General features: G+C 40.1%; 1 protein-coding gene across 3 annotated transcripts; it reads left to right on the top strand.

The window, feature by feature from the left end:
* Nucleotides 1-41: 41 nt before the first annotated feature.
* LONRF3 (LON peptidase N-terminal domain and ring finger 3) lies at nucleotides 42-21,067 on the top strand. Of its 3 annotated transcripts, XR_008749684.1 has the most exons (14): nucleotides 43-800; nucleotides 1,520-1,638; nucleotides 2,240-2,362; nucleotides 4,523-4,678; nucleotides 6,064-6,304; nucleotides 7,008-7,098; nucleotides 9,908-10,022; nucleotides 10,442-10,563; nucleotides 11,184-11,342; nucleotides 12,374-12,536; nucleotides 13,360-13,509; nucleotides 14,244-15,508; nucleotides 20,058-20,164; nucleotides 20,356-21,067. XR_008749684.1 is itself a non-coding variant. In XM_013302160.3 (13 exons), the coding sequence occupies exons 1-12, from the start codon at nucleotides 170-172 to the stop codon at nucleotides 14,400-14,402; spliced, it is 2,229 nt and encodes a 742-aa protein (XP_013157614.3). In that variant the 5' UTR covers nucleotides 43-169; the 3' UTR covers nucleotides 14,403-14,404; nucleotides 15,130-17,598. The 3 variants fall into 3 exon arrangements, 2 of the variants coding, with proteins under 2 accessions (XP_055674065.1, XP_013157614.3); XM_013302160.3 differs by lacking the exons at nucleotides 20,058-20,164; nucleotides 20,356-21,067 and having other exon boundaries at nucleotides 14,244-14,404; nucleotides 15,130-17,598; XM_055818090.1 differs by lacking the exons at nucleotides 4,523-4,678; nucleotides 20,058-20,164; nucleotides 20,356-21,067 and having other exon boundaries at nucleotides 42-800; nucleotides 14,244-17,599.
* The last annotated feature ends 285 nt before the right edge of the window (nucleotides 21,068-21,352 follow it).

Below are 21,352 nucleotides of genomic sequence, written 5' to 3'. Positions count from 1 at the left end.
GTGCCCGCCTCTATATAAGCGGCGGCGGCGGCGCGGGGCGCTCGCGGCGCGGGGCGGCAGCAGCAGCATGGGCCGGCGGGGCCGCGCCGCGCCCCCTCCCCCGCTGCCTCCGCGCCCCGGCGCCCCGCGGCGCAGCCGCCCGCCCTGCTAGAGGCGCCGCTCCGCCGCCATGGGCTCCCACCTGCCGCCGCAGCAGCGCCCGGAGCCCCAGCTGGTGCTGCAGCTGGCGGCCGGCGCTCTGCAGGCGCAGAACTTGGAGCTGTCGGGCGGCGGCCTGGGGCCCGAGTGGCAGGTGCTGCTCGGGCGGGCCGACGCGCTGGCCTACGGCGGGCGGCTGCACGAAGCGCTGCCGCTCTACCAGCTGGCGTCCCGGCACCAGCAGCTGCGGGCCGAGCAGCTGGGGAAGCTGGTGGAGTGCCTGGCGCAGAGCGTCCGGATCAAAGAGGGGCTGCCCGCCGCCGGGAGCGGCCCGCCGCAGCCCCGCGAGTGGGACGTCTTCAGGTGCCGCAAATGCCAGGGCTTCCTCTTCGAGCCCGTGTCCTTGCCTTGCGGACACACGTTCTGCAAAAAGTGCCTGGAGAGGGACCGGGCGGCCGAGTCCCGCTGCGTCCTGTGCAAGGAGGCGGGCGGCGCGGCGGGCGGGCAGCTCCTGCGGGTCAATGTCATCCTCAGCAACCTGCTGGCCAAGTGGTTCCCCTGCCAAGTGAAGGCTTCGCAGCTCAGGCACGAAGGGAACCTGCTGTACAAGGAGAAGAAGCTACAAGCCGCCCTGCAGAAGTACAACGAAGCGGTCAGCCTAGGTAACGGCGTCCCCCTCTGGTTGGGGGCTGGCCCGCCGGTACCCCCCCGCGCCCGGGGCCGCCGCTGCCGCCCGGTTCCCGGGGTGGGGGTGGGGGGCGCCGGGAGGGGCCGGGGCTCGGCGGCCCGCGGCGGAACTGGGTCAGGAGAGCAGCGGTTGCGTAAGCCGGAGCCCGCGGTCCGGCCGGGCGCCCCCCGTTGTGTAACCGGCGGGGAGCGAGCGGGCCCCCGGGAGCGGAGCCTTCGTGCCGCCCGTGCCCGGCTGCTGTGGCGGGAGCGGTGCCACCGCGTGTCCCTGCGCTGAGCAGCGGCACGGGCAGGTCTTCCTGTATCCCTGGAAAACTTTGATGCTAAAAACGTGGAAGCTCCTCCCTGCAGGAGGGTAGCGTGGCTCCCGCAATGCCCCCGGTATGGACCCACCAGCCACCCGGTCCCCGGTCGGGGCGGGTGCGTTACGGTCCGGGCGGCTCGGCGGTGCTTTATGCAATGTTCCCCGCAGTTATATAATGTGGTGCTGACACTGTCTGGAGTTGCCCAAAGAGGTTTCCAATTTTCCTTTAGTACAGAGCTATTATGAAAACTGGATGTTCTGGGGCTTTGTGCAACTTGGAAGCACCAACATACAGGGTTTTTTTTTTAAAAAAAATAATTAAAAATTAAGGTATCAAGCTTATGTAACTAATTTCTAACTTCAATCAACCAATTTTTCCATTTTCTACAGCTCCCAATGACCACTTACTATACAGCAACCGGTCCCAGATTAACTCAACTTTGAAAGCTTGTGAAGATGCGCTGCACGATGCAGAAACAGCATGCAGGCTCCAGCCGTACTGGTTAAAAGTAAGTTCTGGCTCCAGCTGTACTTTGTTTTGAAACAGTTTTGATACTGCCCTGATAGAAACCGTTAGAACAGTCAGACAGCAGAATCTGAGGGAGGCTTTTAAGTTCTGTAACTTCTTGGACTCCTGTGACTTATGGACATTTAACCATGATATTCCTGAGCTTCCTGAGGTGAAGGAAGAGAGTGATAATCCTGCAGGATAAGCTTAGGCTATTGTCTTTGACCTGGATGAATCTCAAGTTCATGAACTCTCCCTAAAAACTAAATGCTGTCCTCATATACTTCTATAAGGACATAGTGGCTACTTTAGGAGATTGCTGTAGGGAAAATAGATTTCTCCAAGATCTGTTGGGCTCTGCTGTGAGAATCATACTGGCTTGAGGTAGCGAATATCCCACTTCTGTCTGTAAGAGTTTTCAGGACCATTGTGGTTAAAAACCCAGGCACTGGCGGTGTCCTGAGTGTAAGAGATTGTTATAGGGATTCCCCCTGCCTAACTTGTTCTTCTCCAGAGAGATCTTTTGTGATTTCATCTTGGGTTTATTGCATATGCTCTGTCAAAAAAACAAAAGCTGCAACCGTGGATGCATTTCGTTGCAGGGTCACCTAAGGAAAGGACAAGCATTAGCTAATCTGGGGAAAACAGAAGAAGCTTTAAGAGAGTTTCTGTTCTGCCTTGCTTTAGATACTGGGAACAAGACAGCCAAGTCTGAGGCACAAAAGGTGAGTTCCTAAACCTGGAACTGCATTATTGTTTTCAGTGGCCTTTCATAAAGGAGGATAAGATTTTTTTTCTTCTCTTTTCCCCTTTCTTTCTCTCTTTGCTGCAAAGAGCTGGATGGAGACACATAGTTCAGATCTGAGTTTGTGTATTGCTTACCTGAAAGGTAGGGAGGCAGCAAGAAACCACGCTCAGCAGGCACTATATAGAAACGGTTACGGTGTTAGCATCAGCAAATCTGAAGTAGAACGGAATTGTTAATAAATTGCCACCCGCAGGCTTTTGTCATTCTCTGTAGTCTAATTTCTGATCCGTTTCCTAGCTTGGCAATGTGTTGCCAGTGATGGAGTGCAGAAGAGGGGGAGTTGCTATTGAATGTTGTTATCGGGCCATTGACTGGCAGAAGGCAACACGCAGCACCCGTCAAACTCCGCTGGGGAGCAGCAGCTCTCTTCCCACCGCCAGTCCTGCGAGTGTCAGTGCGTGAGGGAGGCATGAAAGGAAGCAGTGAACAATAGAGCCGTTTTGAAATAGTTCTTAAAGGTTGCTAATAACGCTAAATAAGCAACAAAATGGATTGGCAGCGAAGCTTTTTTCAGTAGCAGCTTAAGATGTGATGTATGGGTTCTTAAATGGCTTTTGTGAAGACTGCTCTGTTTTGCATACCCCTCAAATATTTCATTTCCTGTCAATCAGTGTTTTGACATTTGACTTTTTTTTTGTTGTCGTAGCTAAAAGGCTCAGCATTGCAGTGATAGCTTACAGTAATAAAAATCTATTAGTTCTGTTTTCCTCGTACTGAAATTTCTTGTATGGCAGTGCATTCATGCTTTTCTTCCATCACTGGTGGGATGGGAACTTTGGGGTTTCTGTGTGCTGTAATACATAAGGCTTCCTAAAAGCACAGTAGAATTCTTGCTGTAAAGCACTGTTCGTGAAGGTACGAAGAGAGGGTATAACCTGGATGGCTGTTGTGCAATTGAATTTCTATCTTATTTGGATATCACAACCTTATACAATATCCTGTGAGCTTTTTGTCACTGGTATTTGGGCGTTTTGTTTGGTAGCTTTTTTCTCCTGGTGGGTTCCATGCAGTCTTTCACTGTCATTTTTATTTGTTCACGTAGTTGTGCTGAGAGACATCGTGTGCACTAGAGCAAAAAGAGCAGGAACTGATACATTTCTAAGTTTCAACTCCAAATAGCCTTATCCAAGACGCGTAATTTCTGAGCAGTGCAGTCCTGAGAAACTAGGCTTCTTATGACTGAAAGAATTACTCGTGCACTCATCAGACACAGAGTTCATCCATGATGCAATGTTCTACTGGGTCATTTCCAAGGCTGTTTGCATAACAATGACATGCTACATTTTACCAAATTCTTTGGGTGCAGCTGTGATGTTCTGCTTGTATTAACTGTCTGTCCATGTTAGTTTTGTCAAAGTGCGATCCCGTGGAATCCTTTTTCACTTTAAAAAAAAAAAATCTTAGCTGTCACATGGCTTCCTCTGGCATTAGCAGGATCACCTCAGTAGTATGTTGAAATTAATTTTTGAAATGCGAGTCTTGCATTCAGATCTGTTTATTTTTTTAAATAAACATCTGATAAGCTGTGCTGTACAAGTGGCTGCAAGCTGCTACTTGAAACATTCACTTATTTTCTGATAGCAAATGAAGTAGCATTTTTCTACTGTCTACGGGTTTTTTGTATTCTCACATAAGTGAATTAAAAATAGCTACAGTTCACAATATCAGATATGTTTACTTAACTGAACTTGGATTAAGCCTGTGAGATGAGTGCTCTCTTATTAGTAAACTCCAGTGAAAGCTTCTGATGTGCAGCACAAAACATTTAAGGAAGATGTTGGTCATTTCTGGTGAGCTCTGAACTGCAGGACAAAGAGGATGAAGGCATGTGCGTGTCACATCAGGGAATGATTAATAACTTTATGGGCTTATTTAACTCTGAAAATGTCTTTTGCTGTCTGTTTGGCCTATATTGCATTAGCTCTTGCACTTTTTGTTCTTGCCCTAGTCTAAAGGGCTCTTTAAATGGTTTTAACAAATTCAAGGATGCTTCTTTCAGCTATTCCCTTACTTGCTTTTTCATTTAGAGGTTGCAAGGAAGGAACTAAGCAGTGAAGTATTCTGTTTTATATCACAGCTTCTACTTAGTTTGTTTTCACTCATCCCGGGAAATGCTCAGGAACACTTACCCGATATCCTGCAGCTGTTGTCACATCACTCTAGATTAAAGGGGAATCTCCTAAATTCAGTGGGATCTGGAGGCACCAGCCATAACCTACAAAGGTTGCTCAAGGTAAAGATCAAGTCTGATGTGTGGTTCTTAATTTGTTGTGTGTGTTATGTTCACATGGGGAAGCCTTCTCTCCTTTTCACCTCTGGGAGATAGAAGAATGCATTTCCTCAGATTTTTACTGAGTTTCAGAAGATACAGAACAATGTTGACTTACTGAAGTCTCTTTTTCTGAATTTTTTCTTTAATAGAAGTCCCCTGGTCTGATTTTTATGCCGGAATTGAGCGGGTTCTATTCCTGTAACTGTCTTTAGCTCTTCCACTTAGTTGGTAGTGGGAAAGGGCTTCTGAAGATTGGATTGAGGGAGCCTCAAAAGCTGTGAAATATTAAAATCTACAGTTTCAGCTTGAACTGTCATTGATGTCGGTGACAAAATCATCCTGCATTCAGATTTTGTACACAACTTAGAGGTTATTGTCGAGCCACAAGCTATATTAGCTACTCCATAAACTTGGTTTCACAGCCACAGTTTTGTAAATGGCTGTAGAGATTTTCGTTCATGGGTTTGTAAGGATCACCTTCGCTTCACTGAAACCTGAACTTTGAGGATAGCTTTTGCATATACTGTATGTGTAGGAGAAAACTTCACTAGTCCTTACAAACAAAAATGGTAGGTTTTGAGCAGCCCTATTGAGACTGATCAGAACAATCAGCGACAGTGCCTTCTGGAAAGGCTGTTGGGATATTCTGATAAGAAATCCTTTTGTATGACCCTTTCATGAAATAATTTGAGGCACAGTTCACTCATGTTCCTGTTACGCATCACCACAGCTCCTGATCAAAATCCACAGTATCTGCTTTCGGGTTCATCGGGGAGTTGATGTGACAAGCTGATAGGTGACGTCCTGTGTAATGGCTGCTCCCAGGCTGTTCTGTGGCCATAACAGGATCAAGACTGATTGTTTTATCCTTTACAAAAGAAATGTGTCTTGCTAAAGGAAGCTCGGTGCGATATCTCTGTTATAAATTTTGTGTTTATACTGCTTCCTTAAAATAGACTTGCATTGATTTGGTGGCTTTGATGGTTGATACCATCATTATGATATAAACAATGTGCATTTTTCCATGGGTTAAGTGATAACAATATATTTCACCTGAGATCTAGCCACATTTCTGCCTGAATCAAGTTTCATGGCCGAGCTATAAAGCCACACATAAAGGCTGAAAATGTTCAGTGCCATGGTGGGGTGGTGGGAATAGTTTGCTGCCTTTTTTTCCCCTCCATTAAAATCAGGCCCTGACACAGCAATGCTCAAACTGATGCTTCTTGACCTACAAAGTCCTTCCTGGTGATCCATAATATTAAAATTTGTGACAGGTTTGGGTTTTTTATTTCCTTACCAAGTTGTTGGAAGATTGGTCTAATGTCAGTCCTTTCTTCGCATAGGTAAATGTGGAACAGAAAAAGGGTTTTCCTGTTCAAGAGGAACCAAATGTAACTACTTCTGGTAGTTTGAGGAAATCTATACAAATCACAGAGAGCAAAAAGGACTGCTCAGAGGAGAACAAACTCGCCTCCATGCCAGAGTCTACTTTTCTCATTTCTGAGAAGTGCAACCTCCTGAAAAGGAAGTGCTGCTCAGAGGAGATGCGAAATGCTGAGGTACCCTGCAAACTGATGAAGAAAGGTATGTTTAACTATGCACAGGAGAAGTTCTGTGGCATGCAATCAGTGGGAATTCTACTTTTATAAAACTTAAGAGGAAGAGGGTCCAAGTTACATTTTTACATTTTAGCTTTTATATTTTCACTTCAGCCTGATCAGGGCATGATGTGGAATCTTTCTTGTCTGTGTGTAAAAAAAAAAAAAAAAAAAATAAAAAAAATCTAAAAAAGGTGAGGGCTGGGCTAAGAAGGTTGGGTCAAGGTTTTGTTATAGTTGAGCTCTGAGTATTTTAAGGAACATCAATGTTGCACGTAATCTTAGCACTTTCTGGATCAATAAAAATTTGTGTAAAAGTACAAATTCTGTTAGTTCATGATACCTGGCCTTGTTTTCATGCTGTGGGATGTATTTACAATGGTATGGCAGAAGAATTTTTCTCCCTTTAGACTTTCAACAAGAATAAAAAAATGTTTTGACATTAATTGTTAATGCAAGGCTAAATTCAACCCTTTACAAGTGGGTATAATGTCACTGAAACTAAGGGGAGGTATGCTGATTTGTGCCAAGACTGAATTTGATGCTTTGCATAGAAATTATTGTAATGAGGCTTAATGGTTCACTGCAATACACATGTAAATATCAGATGCTGCTTGTAGATACATGGGGTACTGTTGTTTAATGTAATTGAACAGAGCTGTGTATAATGTGTGTTTTGTTATTGATAGATACAGTTGATACTAAGGGGAACAGTACTGGACAACATATTCCATTTGAATTTGTGGATCCATCAGACTTGGACTGCTCCCTATGTATGAGGTATCCATTGTGTTCTCACAGATGTCTTCACCTTTTAAGCTGTATCTTTTTCCTTTTATGACCTAGATGGTCATAAAGTACCATAAATGGTACTTACTTTTCCCGCTGACTTGAAATTAGTTCTTATTATAATTGTTACTCCAGTGGTGCATTTGGAGACCTTTGGTTCTGAACACTGTTGATAAGTAGGAACTTCTTGATCTGCTCTAGCCTAGTGATTGTTTGGGAAAGGGCCTATAAGGTCACATTGAGGAAACATGTTATTGAAGGTGTCTGAAAGATTTCTTGTCATGAGTTACACACACCCACCCACTGACACACGTAGTGCACGAAACCACAGTTTGTCCTCTGGTATTTGTAGAGCTGTGTATGATGTTATACAAAGCATAAAGTAGCTAAAGAGACCTCATACAATGACTATTCCAAGTTTACATGTAAATACCATGTTGCTACTATTGCAGTAGAAGGATCTTGCAAGCAAACAAGAGCATGGGTTTTTCCTCTATTGCTTAAGAGATATATATCCTTAAATAGCAGATAGCATCTTCGTGGATTTATTTCTGAAGGCCTGTACTTTGAGAATTCTGGGGTTGCTTTGTTTTATTATTTGTATGCAGGGGAAAGGGGTGCCCTTCAATTTATTTCAGACAAACTGAAATCTTCGAGTCTGGTTTGCTTCTGCTTGGAATAAACCAGATCTGCCCCCCTCCCTGTCTGCCTACAGCTGAAACATGCTCCAAAAGTTTATACAGCTGTCAAAACACTTGATACTGCTAAGAGCAAAACTTTCCTCTAACAGAAAGCCACTCAATTAGTCTTAGCTGGTTTTAATGAGTGTGCATGCTTATGATCATTATGTCCACAAAGCATTTTTCAGATGTTTTTAATAAAATTAATTAGCCCTATTTCCTCATCCTCTATGTTAAATCAGAAACAGCCAGACTACAATACATTTTTAAAGGAATTGGCTCAAGGATGCAGATTCCCTTATGGTATAGAGGATAGTGATGCTGGTCTTGTAATTGCAATCACAAATACAGACCTTGCATGTAGAAGGATGTTACTTTCAACATCACTGCAACAATGAAGGCTTGGGCTAAGGGAAGTGGTCACAAGATCTTTATCTTGCTATTAATACAGATGGATTATAATTGTTTCCTGCTATGTTCTTCAGAAGTATCTTAGGGATTTGGATCCTGAGATACTTTGAACTAATTACCTAGTAACCTACTGACCTGTTCACAATTAACTGCAGGAGCTGTTATTAACCTATTTGTTTGATGGAGTGGCCAAAATGTTATTGATCTATATTTCCTCCAACAGCAAGCAGAAGAGAAAAAATAATAGTCAAAGCAACATCGTGGTGAGAAGCGAAGGAGCATTACTCAGCAGGAGTGTATATTTATTTTCTGCTGTTACAATAGCTTGAAATGATGTCATGAGAAATCTTGGTGTATAGTGTTTCTTCCTGTAAGTCAGGAGGCTTGGTCCAGGTCCCCTCAGAGTCATTAGGAAAAAGCTGCAGCTGGCTTTTGTGAGAGCCAGAGCAGACTCCTGCGTTTTAGCAGGGATTTCTTGTCTTTATGCTAGTGTTTCAGATCAAGTAATGATTACATATGCAAAGCAGTGCTCACTGAAACATTGTAGAATTCAGTATTTTATTTTGCTTAAAGGAATAAGGTAGCCTTGGTGAAGTGAGGTTTCTGTTCATGAAACAATTTGCAAGAGTTCAATATACAGTCAAGCTGCAATAAGATAGGTGTGGTATTTTAGGTGGTACTTCATATGTTCCCTTGCCTAAATGTCAATATTCAATGTCATTAGTTACTATAAATAAACTGGCTATGACACTCCTGTTCAGAGCCAATTACACTCTTAAATACACTTATCTTGTCAAAGATGCTAACAAATGTGGGTTTACATTCTTACAATTTCCACATGTGTAATAGAGTACTGTTTTGATAAATGGTAATACTTTAAAGTAAACTTATTAATTTAATTAAATTAGATTAATATTTGAGACCTTAAAATGCTTAGACAGTATGTTGTAAGTTATAGCAGATGCCTAACAGCTTGTTCCTAGTTTTGAATGTTTTCTATTTAAAAAAAAATGCTTCTGTATTATTTACATTTCCTTAAGATACTTATTGGCAAGGAAACATCACTTTGCAATATCACATAATAAGTGGAAAATCCTTACATTGAAAGTAAGTGTCACAGAGGTAAATGGGTAATGATTAGATACTGTGATACTTTGAAGACCTGGCCTTATACATTTAAATATTTTTGTAGATGAAACATGAACCTAATGCCACTAACTTTCCAGAAAAGCAGTAATTTGAAGGTAAAAACCTGTCTATTCCAACAAAACTGCTTTCCCAGTCCCCATTAGAGTTGGCAATAATAGTTTATTGCCATCACTTATGTGGACTGTTACTGCAAATAGCAATTTTGTGCTTAGCTCTACACATACAAGTAATCACATGATTTCCACAGTAATAGTGATGCAAGTATTGCTCAGTTTCATTACAGAAAGTCAGATGGTCCAACTTCTGCTTCTATTTATCACTCACACAGAGGAAAATTAAATCCTGGCTTGTCGGAAGTTAATGACAATATGCTTTTTCACATCCATTGAAATTAGAGTTCTTGGGCTGCCTTTCATGTTAGGTGGCAATAAGAAAGTTGAATAAATACAGAAGTAGGTTGAAAAAGTGAAAAGCAGGGAACAACTTTTTTGGTAGCAGCTTTTTCTTTTACTTCAGTACACAATATTGTTGTCTCTTTGTTTTTGGATTTGCCAATCCAGGCTCTTCTATGAACCTGTCACTACACCTTGTGGACACACCTTCTGTCTCAAATGTCTTGAGAGATGCCTGGATCACAACCCAAAATGTCCCTTGTGCAAGGAAGGGCTCTCGGAGGTAATGAGGCTTGGATCTTCTCAGCATAAATTCAAGGGCATAGAACAGGATCAAGTAGCACCTTCAGAAACCTTTGATATTTCCTGCTCGAAGGAAATACTACATAACTTAAGAATGTGATTCTTAAAATGTTCTTCTGACTTAAAGCATGGATAGTATCCTCTGTTCAGACCTTGGGGCCAGACCTGTACTTAAAAAATCTGTAGGTGACTTTACTTCCCAGGTTTCCCAAGAAAATGCCCATAACACAGGGAATAGTTCAATGAACAACTCCTTAGTGGCAGTGCAAGCTTAAAAGATCATTTTGATTTGCTGTAGACTAAGAAAATGGAGCTAAGAGATGACTGCTTGTGCACGGGCACCATATATGTGGAAATGCTAGACATATCTGTAACTGCTTGCATATGTTTTTATTGCAGTGCTTGGCTATGAGGAAATACTGTAAAACAGTACTAATGGAGGAGTTAATAGCTAGATATCTTCCAGAGGAACTCACTGAAAGAAGAAAGATTTACGAAGAGGAAATAGCAGAGCTTTCCAAGTATGTAATCCAGTTATATAAAATCCAGTCTTTAATACTACTGCCGTTAGCTGATGAATGGCTCCTGCTGCTGTGGAACACGAGCTAAGATGCTGACAAAGGAGCTTCTTAATGTCATGTGATTTCAGAGAGAACAGGGTCCAGGTGAAATTGTGCTTTGAGTTAGCATAAAAACTGGACACGGTGCTAAACAATAAACCCAAGCAAGAAGGCTGCTTTATAAACGCAGTGTGGTTGCTTTCAGTGGCCTTCCATGAAAGCCACAGTGTGAGACAATAGGTGGAAGTGGTCTCACAGGCTGGGAGTTGGAATGTGCTGGGTAGAAAAGAAATGGGATTAAGGAAAATAAAGTAAATAAAAGCAGTAATAGAGATGTAGTTTTGCTCTCACTAGCAAAACCAGAAAGCATAACTAAAAATTCTTCTACTAGTAAGTGGTATACTACTTTCATAATGTCTAGTCAATTAAGGGGGGAAATAATTTTAGTTTTTACTTCATTAAGAACTTCATCCTAAAGATGTTACAATATTAAAAAGTATGTTACTGCATAAAATGTATTTCATACCTTGTCAGTACTTTGGTAAAAGTATCATCTCTGATTTGTCCTTTCTTTCTTACAGCCTAAATAAGAATGTTCCTATATTTGTCTGCACGATGGCGTATCCTACAGTCCCATGCCCCCTGCACATCTTTGAGCCTTGTTACCGCCTGATGATTCGAAGGTGCATGGAGACTGGCACCAAACAGTTTGGGATGTGCATCAGTGACCCGGTAAAGGGGTGAGTGAGCAGCATGCTCTGGACCGTGTGATATACCCCACTTAGTCTGGAGCGAGTTTCTTTGGAGAGATGCAGAAAGGTCCATGGCTGTAATATCTGTGATAGTTTTCCAGTAGAGAAAGTTTCTTTCTAATTCTGATGGTTAAAGACATTGCAAAGACTGAAGTTTTTTTCTTAAAAGCACTTAGATTCTGACTAATAGGACTACCCATTTTTCTTGAAACATACACAGCTAATGTATATTATAGAAAGTTAAGCTGCAGACCTCTTGTGTAACACTTCCTTTTCATGTATATTTCCTACTGTTTTGAAATCTGTTGAATGTTTTGGCACAAAAAATCAAATTGAAATGGCAATAAGGTGTATTGGTGAGCTTATTTTTCTAAAATTATGGAAAGAGTAGCTAAGTTATTGGGATACCTTTATAGCCTCATGTTCTGGATATAGTGGAGGCCGCAGAGGTACGGCAGAGCCTTCATAATTACTGGTTGAGCGTTTGTGTTGAGCCACTTGCAGTCAGTCTTGGGTAATTTAATGTCTGTCTCTGTATTTAGCTTTCCTCCCCCTTTTTATGATGGGGTATGTATACACCATAAAAAGCATGATGTACAGAAAATACACGCCTACAAAGTAAAATCTGCTGAAATTGTAGGAAAACATGGATTTCCATAGTCCTTCCACGATTCTAATACCCTGTATTGCACTTGTTCTTCTGTACAAATTGACTGAACATACTAGGATTATGGAGAAAGTGTGCTTCTGAGCTGTCTAACTTTCAATTTCATAAGATGCTCCCTGTATTCCAAAACATGCAGTTAGTGTTAATCAGATTAGACAGCCTGAATCTTCCTGACAGTTTTAAAAACAATTGTGGAATAATTTGAACTACAGCAGGTCAGTACTATGAACAATAGAAATGAGCTGACACTGGTAAATACCTTTGTGGTGGGGACTGGCTGTGTGGCAGTTCTGTGGAGCTAAGGGTGGAGAGAATAAGACTTGTTTACTTGCTTTTGTTCTGATTTCAATAGGTTTGCAGATTATGGCTGCATTCTGGAGATAAGAAATGTTGAATTCTTTGCTGATGGCCGCTCTGTTGTAGACAGCATTGGCAAGAGGAGGTTTAAGGTGATACAGCACAGCCAGCGTGATGGTTACAATACAGCAGATATTGAGTACATTGAGGATCAAAAGGTAAATTTAGAAATACTTAATTTAAACTGTGTATTATGTGTCAATTCTGAGCACATACGTTTTCAGTGAGTCCTCTTTTGTAGAACAGTTTAGAGTAAAACAGATCGGTGGTATTTACTAACTGCTCATGGTTAAAGATGGGAAACGTAAGTTACCACAGACATGCACATACACTGCCCATATACTGAAGAGTGTTTCTCCTAGAATTTTTTAGCAGAAGACAAAAGGAAGTGAATCCGGGGTGAGATCTTACCACTCTTCTAGACAGAATAACTGCAGTTTACAAGGGGGGATGGGACAGGAAGGGACACCTGCCTCCATTTGCATAGAAGCCAATTAGAAAACTCCCATTCAGGTAAGAAGCAGCAGGATTGGGTCTGCTACACCTTCAAAATTATGTACATTAATTCTTATTTTAAAAATGTAGGCAGAGTACAATGAGTGATGTATGAGCCTTTGGTATACAATGGGAAGATGTCTACTCTGAGGAGCTGCTACTAATTAAAAAAGATTTGCATAATCTCTTCTGTATTGTGTCATGGTTTATGTAAGTCTTTTCATATAGCAATCCAGAAAGTGCATGTTCTGTAAATAGGTGTCATTGGGTTAGAATGTAGGGTAGGAAAGTGAAGGATTTGATGGATGGGGAGCAGAACAGGGGACACCAAAATAGCTTTCAGGATTTATCCTGGAACTCTTTTTGGCATACTTTTTTCTTTGCCTTTCCTCTACCCACCCCAGAAAATCCTAAAAACTAATGTTGTGCCTTCCCCAACATGCAGACTGAACTAACGGTAAGCTTCCCTCTCTTTGCTTGTTTCAGGTGCAAGGACAAGAGTATGCTGCATTACTTGTTCTCCATGATTCAGTCTATGATCAGGCATATATGTGGTTTAACTCCCTCAAGCAAGCGCTCAAAAGTCGAATTCTCAGTCATTTTGGTCCAATGCCAGCTAAGGATCCTGACCCACAGGTATCCAGAGTCAGTGGTTTATGTAACTTCTAGAGACAGAAATAGCAGGGCTATCCGATAAGCTGGGAGGCACGGTGTTATAAGACTAAGAAGAGTATTCATATTACTTATCCTGCATAAGCAAAGTAGCGAAGTTATGTTGCCATACACCAGTGGTAGCACAGTTGTGAACAAAAAGCTCCTGTTTAGACTTGGTAACTTCCTGAGACTCCTTAACTGACCGCGTGGATCCCAGGAGACTTAAATGCCTTTTTACCTACTCTGCTTCCCTAGTTAAATGACTGAGAGAAAATAGACAAGAGGAAACTTGTTCAAGGACTGCAAATGGTAAAATAACATCTAAAACAACAGAATATAATAACAAAACTAAATACAAAGTAGTGACATGAAGTATGAAGGGAGGCAGGAATCCCAAAGAACTGGGCCGATAACAATATGGGACTAAAACACTAATAATAATGTGGGAACAAAATAAAAAAAATTTAGAAGGCCCAACCTATAGATTGTTGATAGAAATGCATCTTGCTTCTGCCTTCAAAATTCTACTTTTAGGAAAAGTGCAATTTGGTTGCAATTTGTTTCAAGCCAGCCTGTAGTCACAAGCCATTTGGCGATGAAATGACCTGTTTCCTAGATGGCTATCAAAATACCATGTTTTCAAAGTTAAATCTTCAAAACTAAGACTGTACCATGTATGTTTACCCTAATTTCTATTTTTCCCCCCCTTACTGCAGGCTAACCCTAACGGGCCAGCCTGGTGCTGGTGGGTCTTAGCTGTCCTTCCACTTGAGAACAGAGCTCAGCTCCCTTTCCTTGCCATGAAATCCCTCAAAGACCGCTTGAATGGCATCAGACGTGTCCTTACATTCATGTCTCGTACGAGATCACGGTGATGGTGAGAAGGAGAGCTGTGAAGTCTCCCACAGTACTTGACTGTAGACTGTCTCTTGTAACTTCATCTAACTGCAATAATGTCTTACAGATTTGAGTGTCAGGATGTTTCAAGCCTGAATTTCAAAGAAAATGAGTTCTAAAGAGCAAGGGATGTTTATGGATACTTCAGTAGTTTCCATTTGGAACTCTCAGATGATTATTCAATCACTGCACTGCTAAATTAATAACAAATGTGATAGAACAAAAAGTGATCTTGTTTGCCATAAATCTTTTAAAAAGCTTAAGGGTTTTTTAATTTATTTTATTTTTATTTTTTTAGTGGATAAAGGATAAACTGTGCAGTTTAATGTGAAGCAGAAATAATAATGTTAATGCATTATTTCAGTGAACTGCAAAGTCTTTTATTCCAAATGGTTCAGGTTTTATATAGCATTGTGTAAAATAATGTTCACAACTTCTGTTCGATAATTTATTTTTGCACTATAAGTTTTTGTTTCAAAATGTATATTATTTATGTGTTCATTCCCTAAAGGAAAGTGAGCTGCTCTATTTATTTATAGTGTTTTTACCCTGTATTTATGACTGGGGGCAAAATGATAACTCTAGCAGTGCACAAGCAACTGCTTAGATAATTTTCGTATTTGTGTTCAAATACTTTGAATGTTTTTCTACTTATCCCCAGTTCTACTGTAGCTTAAGAAGGATTTTTTTTTTTCCCTGAAACAGCCTGCTGTGAAGTCTTTGAATATACAGATTATGTCTGAGAACTCAAGCACAGTTGTTGGAGCTTGATCCTATGCTTGCGACTTGGTTCCTGATACCACAAAAGAGTCAAGCACATGCTTAACCTTAAGCATGAGTGTTTAAGTGCTTGAGTAAATTCAAGTACTGATTAGCTGATGTCAGTGGGAATTGGCCATAGCGGTGACAGAAGGATCTATCCCCTAGTTTTTCACAGAACAGAGAGTAACTTGGAGTTTAATGTATATCTGAACTCCTTCTTGCAAGAATGGATAATGGCTACAAATAACTGCGAAGAAAAAGCCACAATGTATGAGAAGTTGCTTCTCCTGAAGAAAACTGGAAGTACTGGTATCATTTCATTGTAGGTTACCACATAAATTTTTTTATATCAACTCTTCTTGCTGTTAAGATCAGTTTTCTTTCAATTGTGTGGTGGGATTTGGGTTTGGAGTGTGTTTGGGGGAGGGGGAGTTATTTTGAACTGTAGGACTGAGAGTGCAGTTTGTAGCACATAAGAAAGAATACGTTGTAATAAATGCTATTCATTTCATCCCATCTTCAGGTTTGTTAGCTTCAAACTCTACCCAGCCATTGCATTTCCCTTAAGAGATTGGGTAGTGTTGCTAATAATCATTAACTCCCAAGGAAAAGTGAATTTTAGCATGATTACTTCTAGCTATAAAACAGGTGAAAATAGGGCACAAATGAGAGTAGGAAGTATCTTGGGTTTGATTATTTAGATCAACAGTTCATATACTTGTTTTGCTGCTTCTATTGCTTTCAGTGTACCACTGTCTGGGACTGATCTTGCCTCATCTGACTCTGGACTTTAACTGGTTTCAATGTGAGCAGAACCAGGCCTTTCATTCTAAGCTACTGTTTTCCTTTTCAGGGGCAAAAAATAGATTGAATTGAGAATGTTATGGAATGCAACAAATTTCCTTATTTATACCCGGGATAATAGCACTCTTTGCCATTCCATGCCTTTATGAAAAATTGCAGTAAAACTTAATGTCAGTTCTACATGTGTTTTCCGTCATCTCATCAGAACTACTTGTTAGTGTAAAAGTAACTTCCATACTGTTAAGTTTCCATAAAACTACCTTTTTTCCCCCCTCTTGTTAAATTCTATAGAACTTCTCCATAAGGGTACCAAAGAAACAAATGGAAGACAAACGTGTTTCAACCTTGTGATGCAAATGGAATATGTATCCTGTGATTGCATTGAGCTGCTCTAGGAATGCTACTTCCACACTGCTAGATCACTGTACTTCTTCCATAGGTGGTACTTTACAAGCTTCTCTGTAAACAACATCTAGAAATACATACATGTTCTGAACAGTAACAAGTGTATGGTGGCTGACACCTGCTATGGCATTTGTCATCAAGTCAATAACAAAGTGATTTCTACTTGTTTGGAAGTGAAGCTGTGTTAAATGCAATTCTTCCTTAAACCATTATGTATTGCATAACATAAGGGGCTTATATTGCTCCTGTAGAAAAAAGTTGTCACTTTGTTACTCTTACCTGTGAGAAAAGGACCTTAAATACCTATTTTAAACTGTTTCTCACTGATGTCATTGTTCTTCTTGCCTGCATGCTACATCTTCCACATATTTATAGTCAGCCTATTTTGTTGATTTAGAAATTGACATGGAAAGAACCCTTGATTTTAAAAGTGAATACTGGCTTTTCTATTAGCCTTTAGTAAAGCTGCCAGAATCTCCTAAGCAGAAACTTCTCTACATGCCTCTCTCATGAATGCCCAGTGCATTTGTTGCAACCTGGAAACATGGCTTACTGCATGTCATGCGTACAGTTGATGTGCATATGCACAACAAACTGAATACATGAGGAAAATTCATCTGTATGTGTACAGTGGTGTTCTGTCTGGGACTGCTTTATGGCTGCACATCCTAGATTAATAGCTGAAGTCTATAAATGCCATCAGAAGAAAAGAAAATACTGAGAAATAGATTTGCTAGAGAACACAGACCTGTCCAGGAAAAGCTAGACAAGGAGTAGCTTTAGCCTTCAGTAAGCTGAGACTGTAAAGTTTCAGTAATGAGGTTCAAAAACAAAAGAAATCTTCTAGTTATGCCACAGTACTGATTTTTTCAGTTGTATTAATCAGTACAAGGATGTAAATGCAATGTTTATTAGAGATGTGAATAAACAGCCTAACAGATTTTAAAATGCTTCAAAATTCATTACAGAAATGGCATTGATCAGATAAAATGCTAATTGAGGAGTATTTTATTTAAGCTTTTCAGATTTTTCTAGACACTGAACCCAGTCCTATAACCAGTCTTGCCCATCTGTTTTAAAAAAAAAAATAAAAATCATAACTCAAACTTGCATTTCCTATGTGGCCAGAAGTACTGATTAATCTTTGTTGTGCAGACATAAGTAATGCATAGGCTTCTTGCCTGTGCTTCACAGAAGTCAATTTCCATTGACCTTGGGTCACTGAGTTAGGATTACTGGAATCAATAGAAATAAATTTTATTTCTGAGTAAATGTGATCAATCTCCCTTTAAAAATAAAGGCTGTGGGGAGTACAAAAAGCAAGTATTCTGTAACGCAGGCAGAGAGAGAACAAAGAGTAGCTCAAACTCTAACTAAGTGCCAGTCTCCTGGGTAATATCACCTGAACATCTTCCAGCAACTTCTTGAAAGTTTTAGACTTGCATTTGTAATATATAGTTTTGTTAATCTGAAATATCTCACTTTTCTGTAAATGAAGTATTTAACAAAATACATTAAATAACAAAGACTGGCTGTATCACCTTTCCAAATCTCTGTACATACACATTATGTGGCTTCTAATTAAAAATGAAGTTTTCTGCAGAAAGTAATAGTAATTTTTCATTCCTGCTATAGACAGGTTTAGGACACTCAGAATAACTGCTTTGTCTTACATGCTCCTTTGCCTAGAATACCTTAAGGGGATATGTTTCTATGAAAATAGCTATTATCTTGGCTAGCATGACTTGGTTGAAAGCAAACCAGAGATAGGGCTGGATTAATAGGAGAAATCATGAAACCTGAGAGTGGACTCAGACACGGTTGTGGGAAGTAGTTTAGTAGTTTTAATAATAAAATGATAAAATAGTGTGATAGGCCACTGCCATACCAAGTCTTAAGTGACATTCTGGGATTAGTTGTAAAAGTTCCTTTTTTTTTTTTTTTTAAGTGCTGATATCTTTTATTACCTTTGTAGCAATAAGAGATACCAGCTGTCATACTGAATGGCTGACCTGTTCCTTGGCCTGCCCTTCTGTCCTGACTACTTACTAGCAGAACACCTGAACCATGGATTTCTTAATCCAAAGATTATTTTAATCTAACAAAAAAAAAAATAAAAAAAGGTAGGTTTGGATGTAGCAGGTCTGGATTAATCTGTGCTGTAGAGAAAGAGCTTTATAAAATTAAGTTTTGTTTTAGATGTTTTTTTCATAGAATCATAGAATACCAGGTTGGAAGGGACCTCAGGGATCACCTGGTCCAAACTTTCTTGGCAAAAGCATGATCTAGACAACATGGCCCAGCACCCTGTCCAGCTGAATCTTAAGTATCCGATGTCGGGTAATCCACTGCTTCCCAGGGGAGATTATTCCCTTGCTGATTGTTCTTGTCGTGAAAAAATTTCATTTTAATGATTTCTACTTGGTGCTGAAGTTTTACTGGTGTTTAAATGACTGACAGATAGGAATTATATTTAAATGCAGTGTTTAGGAATGGAGAACATGTTCACAAATTATTATTTAAATGAAAGTGTAACTTAACTACAGGTTTTCTGTGCATATAAATCCAATGGAACTATATGCACTTAGGATAGTGCTCCGCGTTCCCCCGAGTCCTACATCAGATGAACTCAATACCTACTTTCAACCCCTGCTTAGTTCTCACTCAGTTTCAGCTTCACAACCTAACTTGTAACTGGTGCAGCAGATGGTTTAGGATCCTGGGGTTTATTCCAAAGCCCAGTAAATCACTGAAAGTCTTATAGCTACAGAAAAATGGTAGTTTCAGCAGAGTCACTATTTTGAAACACTTTGCTAAATAAATACTGTCTGAGGACAAGAAACTAATCTGCTTAGACAGGATTAAAATGGTGAATAATAAAAAACCTGAACTACTACATTGACTTACTCATCCAGGTATCATGTGAAGTGCTTACTAATGTTGAAGTTTCATAAGGTCTAAAGTAACCCTCACATAGAAGTGCCTGTATTCTGTTATTGCCATTCTTGAGCTTTTTAATAGTCATAGCCATATATTTTATAAGTACAAACATATGCACCTTTAAATCTTTACATTCAATTTGCAGAACAAAGGTTTACAGAGCAGAAGTGTAGCAAAACCAATGTAATAGTGTCTATAATTCCCTGGTGAGGAACGGGAGAAGTATAAAAATGAGGAGCAAAAGACTATCTGTGTAAGATGTCTTAATTTGGAACCATATACTTGTCCAATTTAATTCCATCAAGCTATGTGGTTACTAGAGTGCCAGAAGTATATCAAGCCATTTTAAATAAAAAGTTTTGTGGACTTGTGTATTCCATTTGTTTGTAAAACATCCTTTTGTGCACTGTAATGAACTTGAAATGCAACCTAAGTTATACTCTCATATCACTGAACGGAGTACTGTTCAGCTACCTCTACATAAGGTTGAAGTAATTTTGCTTTTTCCAGATTTGTTCACATTGTCATATAAAATATATTTTAAAAAATCATAGTCCAAAGAACCTGTATGTGTTTGTAGATGTACTTATAACTATGTTGTACCAACAATGTCTGTGTGGACAGTTGTTTGCTAATTAAAATTTTTGTGTTCTTTACTCTTTGGCTTGCATAACAAAACTACTAGAGGTGAACAGATATTACACGTGACCTGTTTTCTTTAGGTGTTTTGGATAAAGGAACAAGGAACAAATCCTACATCACAACAACACTCGGTGTGAAGGAACCAAACCATAGAAATGAAGTTGTCCAAACCGCATCATATATAAAGGTCATTAAGTGCTTTTTTTTTTTCCCTCCCCTCTTTGCTGTAGTAAAGTAAGAATAACGGGAACTGAAGAGGGCCTGGCTTAACATCACTACCACATACTTCTCTGCACTTTGGTACCTCTCATGCATTACTGTTTGCTTTACAGGTTTCTGTGATTTAAAGCTATAACCAGGATACCTTTTCATTTACAGTTTCAGGCAAGAATGAATCCTAGCTGCGTTTAAGCTGCATCTGTGAAGTGATGAAAGGACCCTTTTCAGTGGAGACCCCTTAAGAAGCTGCATAGGATTTTCAAAGTCCTTAACTTCATAGAAAAAGCTAAAGAACAGTTCTGTTCATAAACCTACCTAACATTGAGAGGAGCATCTTGATACCTTATTCTACTAAAAATGTGTTAGGAGTTGCCAAAATATTTTTTTTTTTACAGTCGCATATGTATGGGCTGCTCCTTTTGCCTTGTATTTAAGCAAGATGTGGCATGCTTGTGACTTGCTGCCTAAGTCCCAGCCACCTCTGGTGTCAAGAGACTGGCGTACTGGTCTCTTATGTAAGCTTGTTCAGGCCCTCTATTTATTTTAGAATCCAGGGCACAGGCTAAGACTGTATATGGTAAGCCAACAACTAATTATGTCAACACTGCTGTTTTCTATAACAAAATACATTTGCATCTGAGCAGAGGAAGTGTTTTGGTTCAAGTGCTTTTTCCAGCAGGAAATAGTAAATAGCCAAAACTGACGTGTTGCTTGGGAACATGTTGGTTTAAACTATTCCTTTTAAGTCATGGGTTTAGTTTTGAAAGCTTTGAGAATGGTTGTAAAAGTGGTGTTCAGATGCAGTATAGGGCAAAGAAAATTGAAACCAAATATAGGATAGCAAATTGTTTCCCAACTATGTGCTCACTGTGTTCTCATTTTATAACAGTGTACCTACACAGATTTATTCAAATGGCATCTGAAATATTCTAAAGTCATCTGTGCTTACATAATGCTTCATATTAAAATGATCATCTAAAACTGCTAATCATCTCTATCATGTAAAGCAGTTCAAGGGAAAGTATTTATTCCAGTCAGGCTTTGCTTCTCAGTATAGTTCCCTGACACAAGAACCTGCATGGACTTTGCTGAGGCTTGGATCAGGACTGTTGCTTGCCACAGCTTTGGAAATTTTGTCATTCAGCTGTAATGCGCT

The sequence above is a fragment of the Falco peregrinus genome, chromosome 13 (genome assembly GCF_023634155.1).
Source record: "Falco peregrinus isolate bFalPer1 chromosome 13, bFalPer1.pri, whole genome shotgun sequence".
NCBI lineage: Eukaryota > Metazoa > Chordata > Aves > Falconiformes > Falconidae > Falco > Falco peregrinus.
This window is presented reverse-complemented; position numbering and strand designations above follow the sequence as displayed.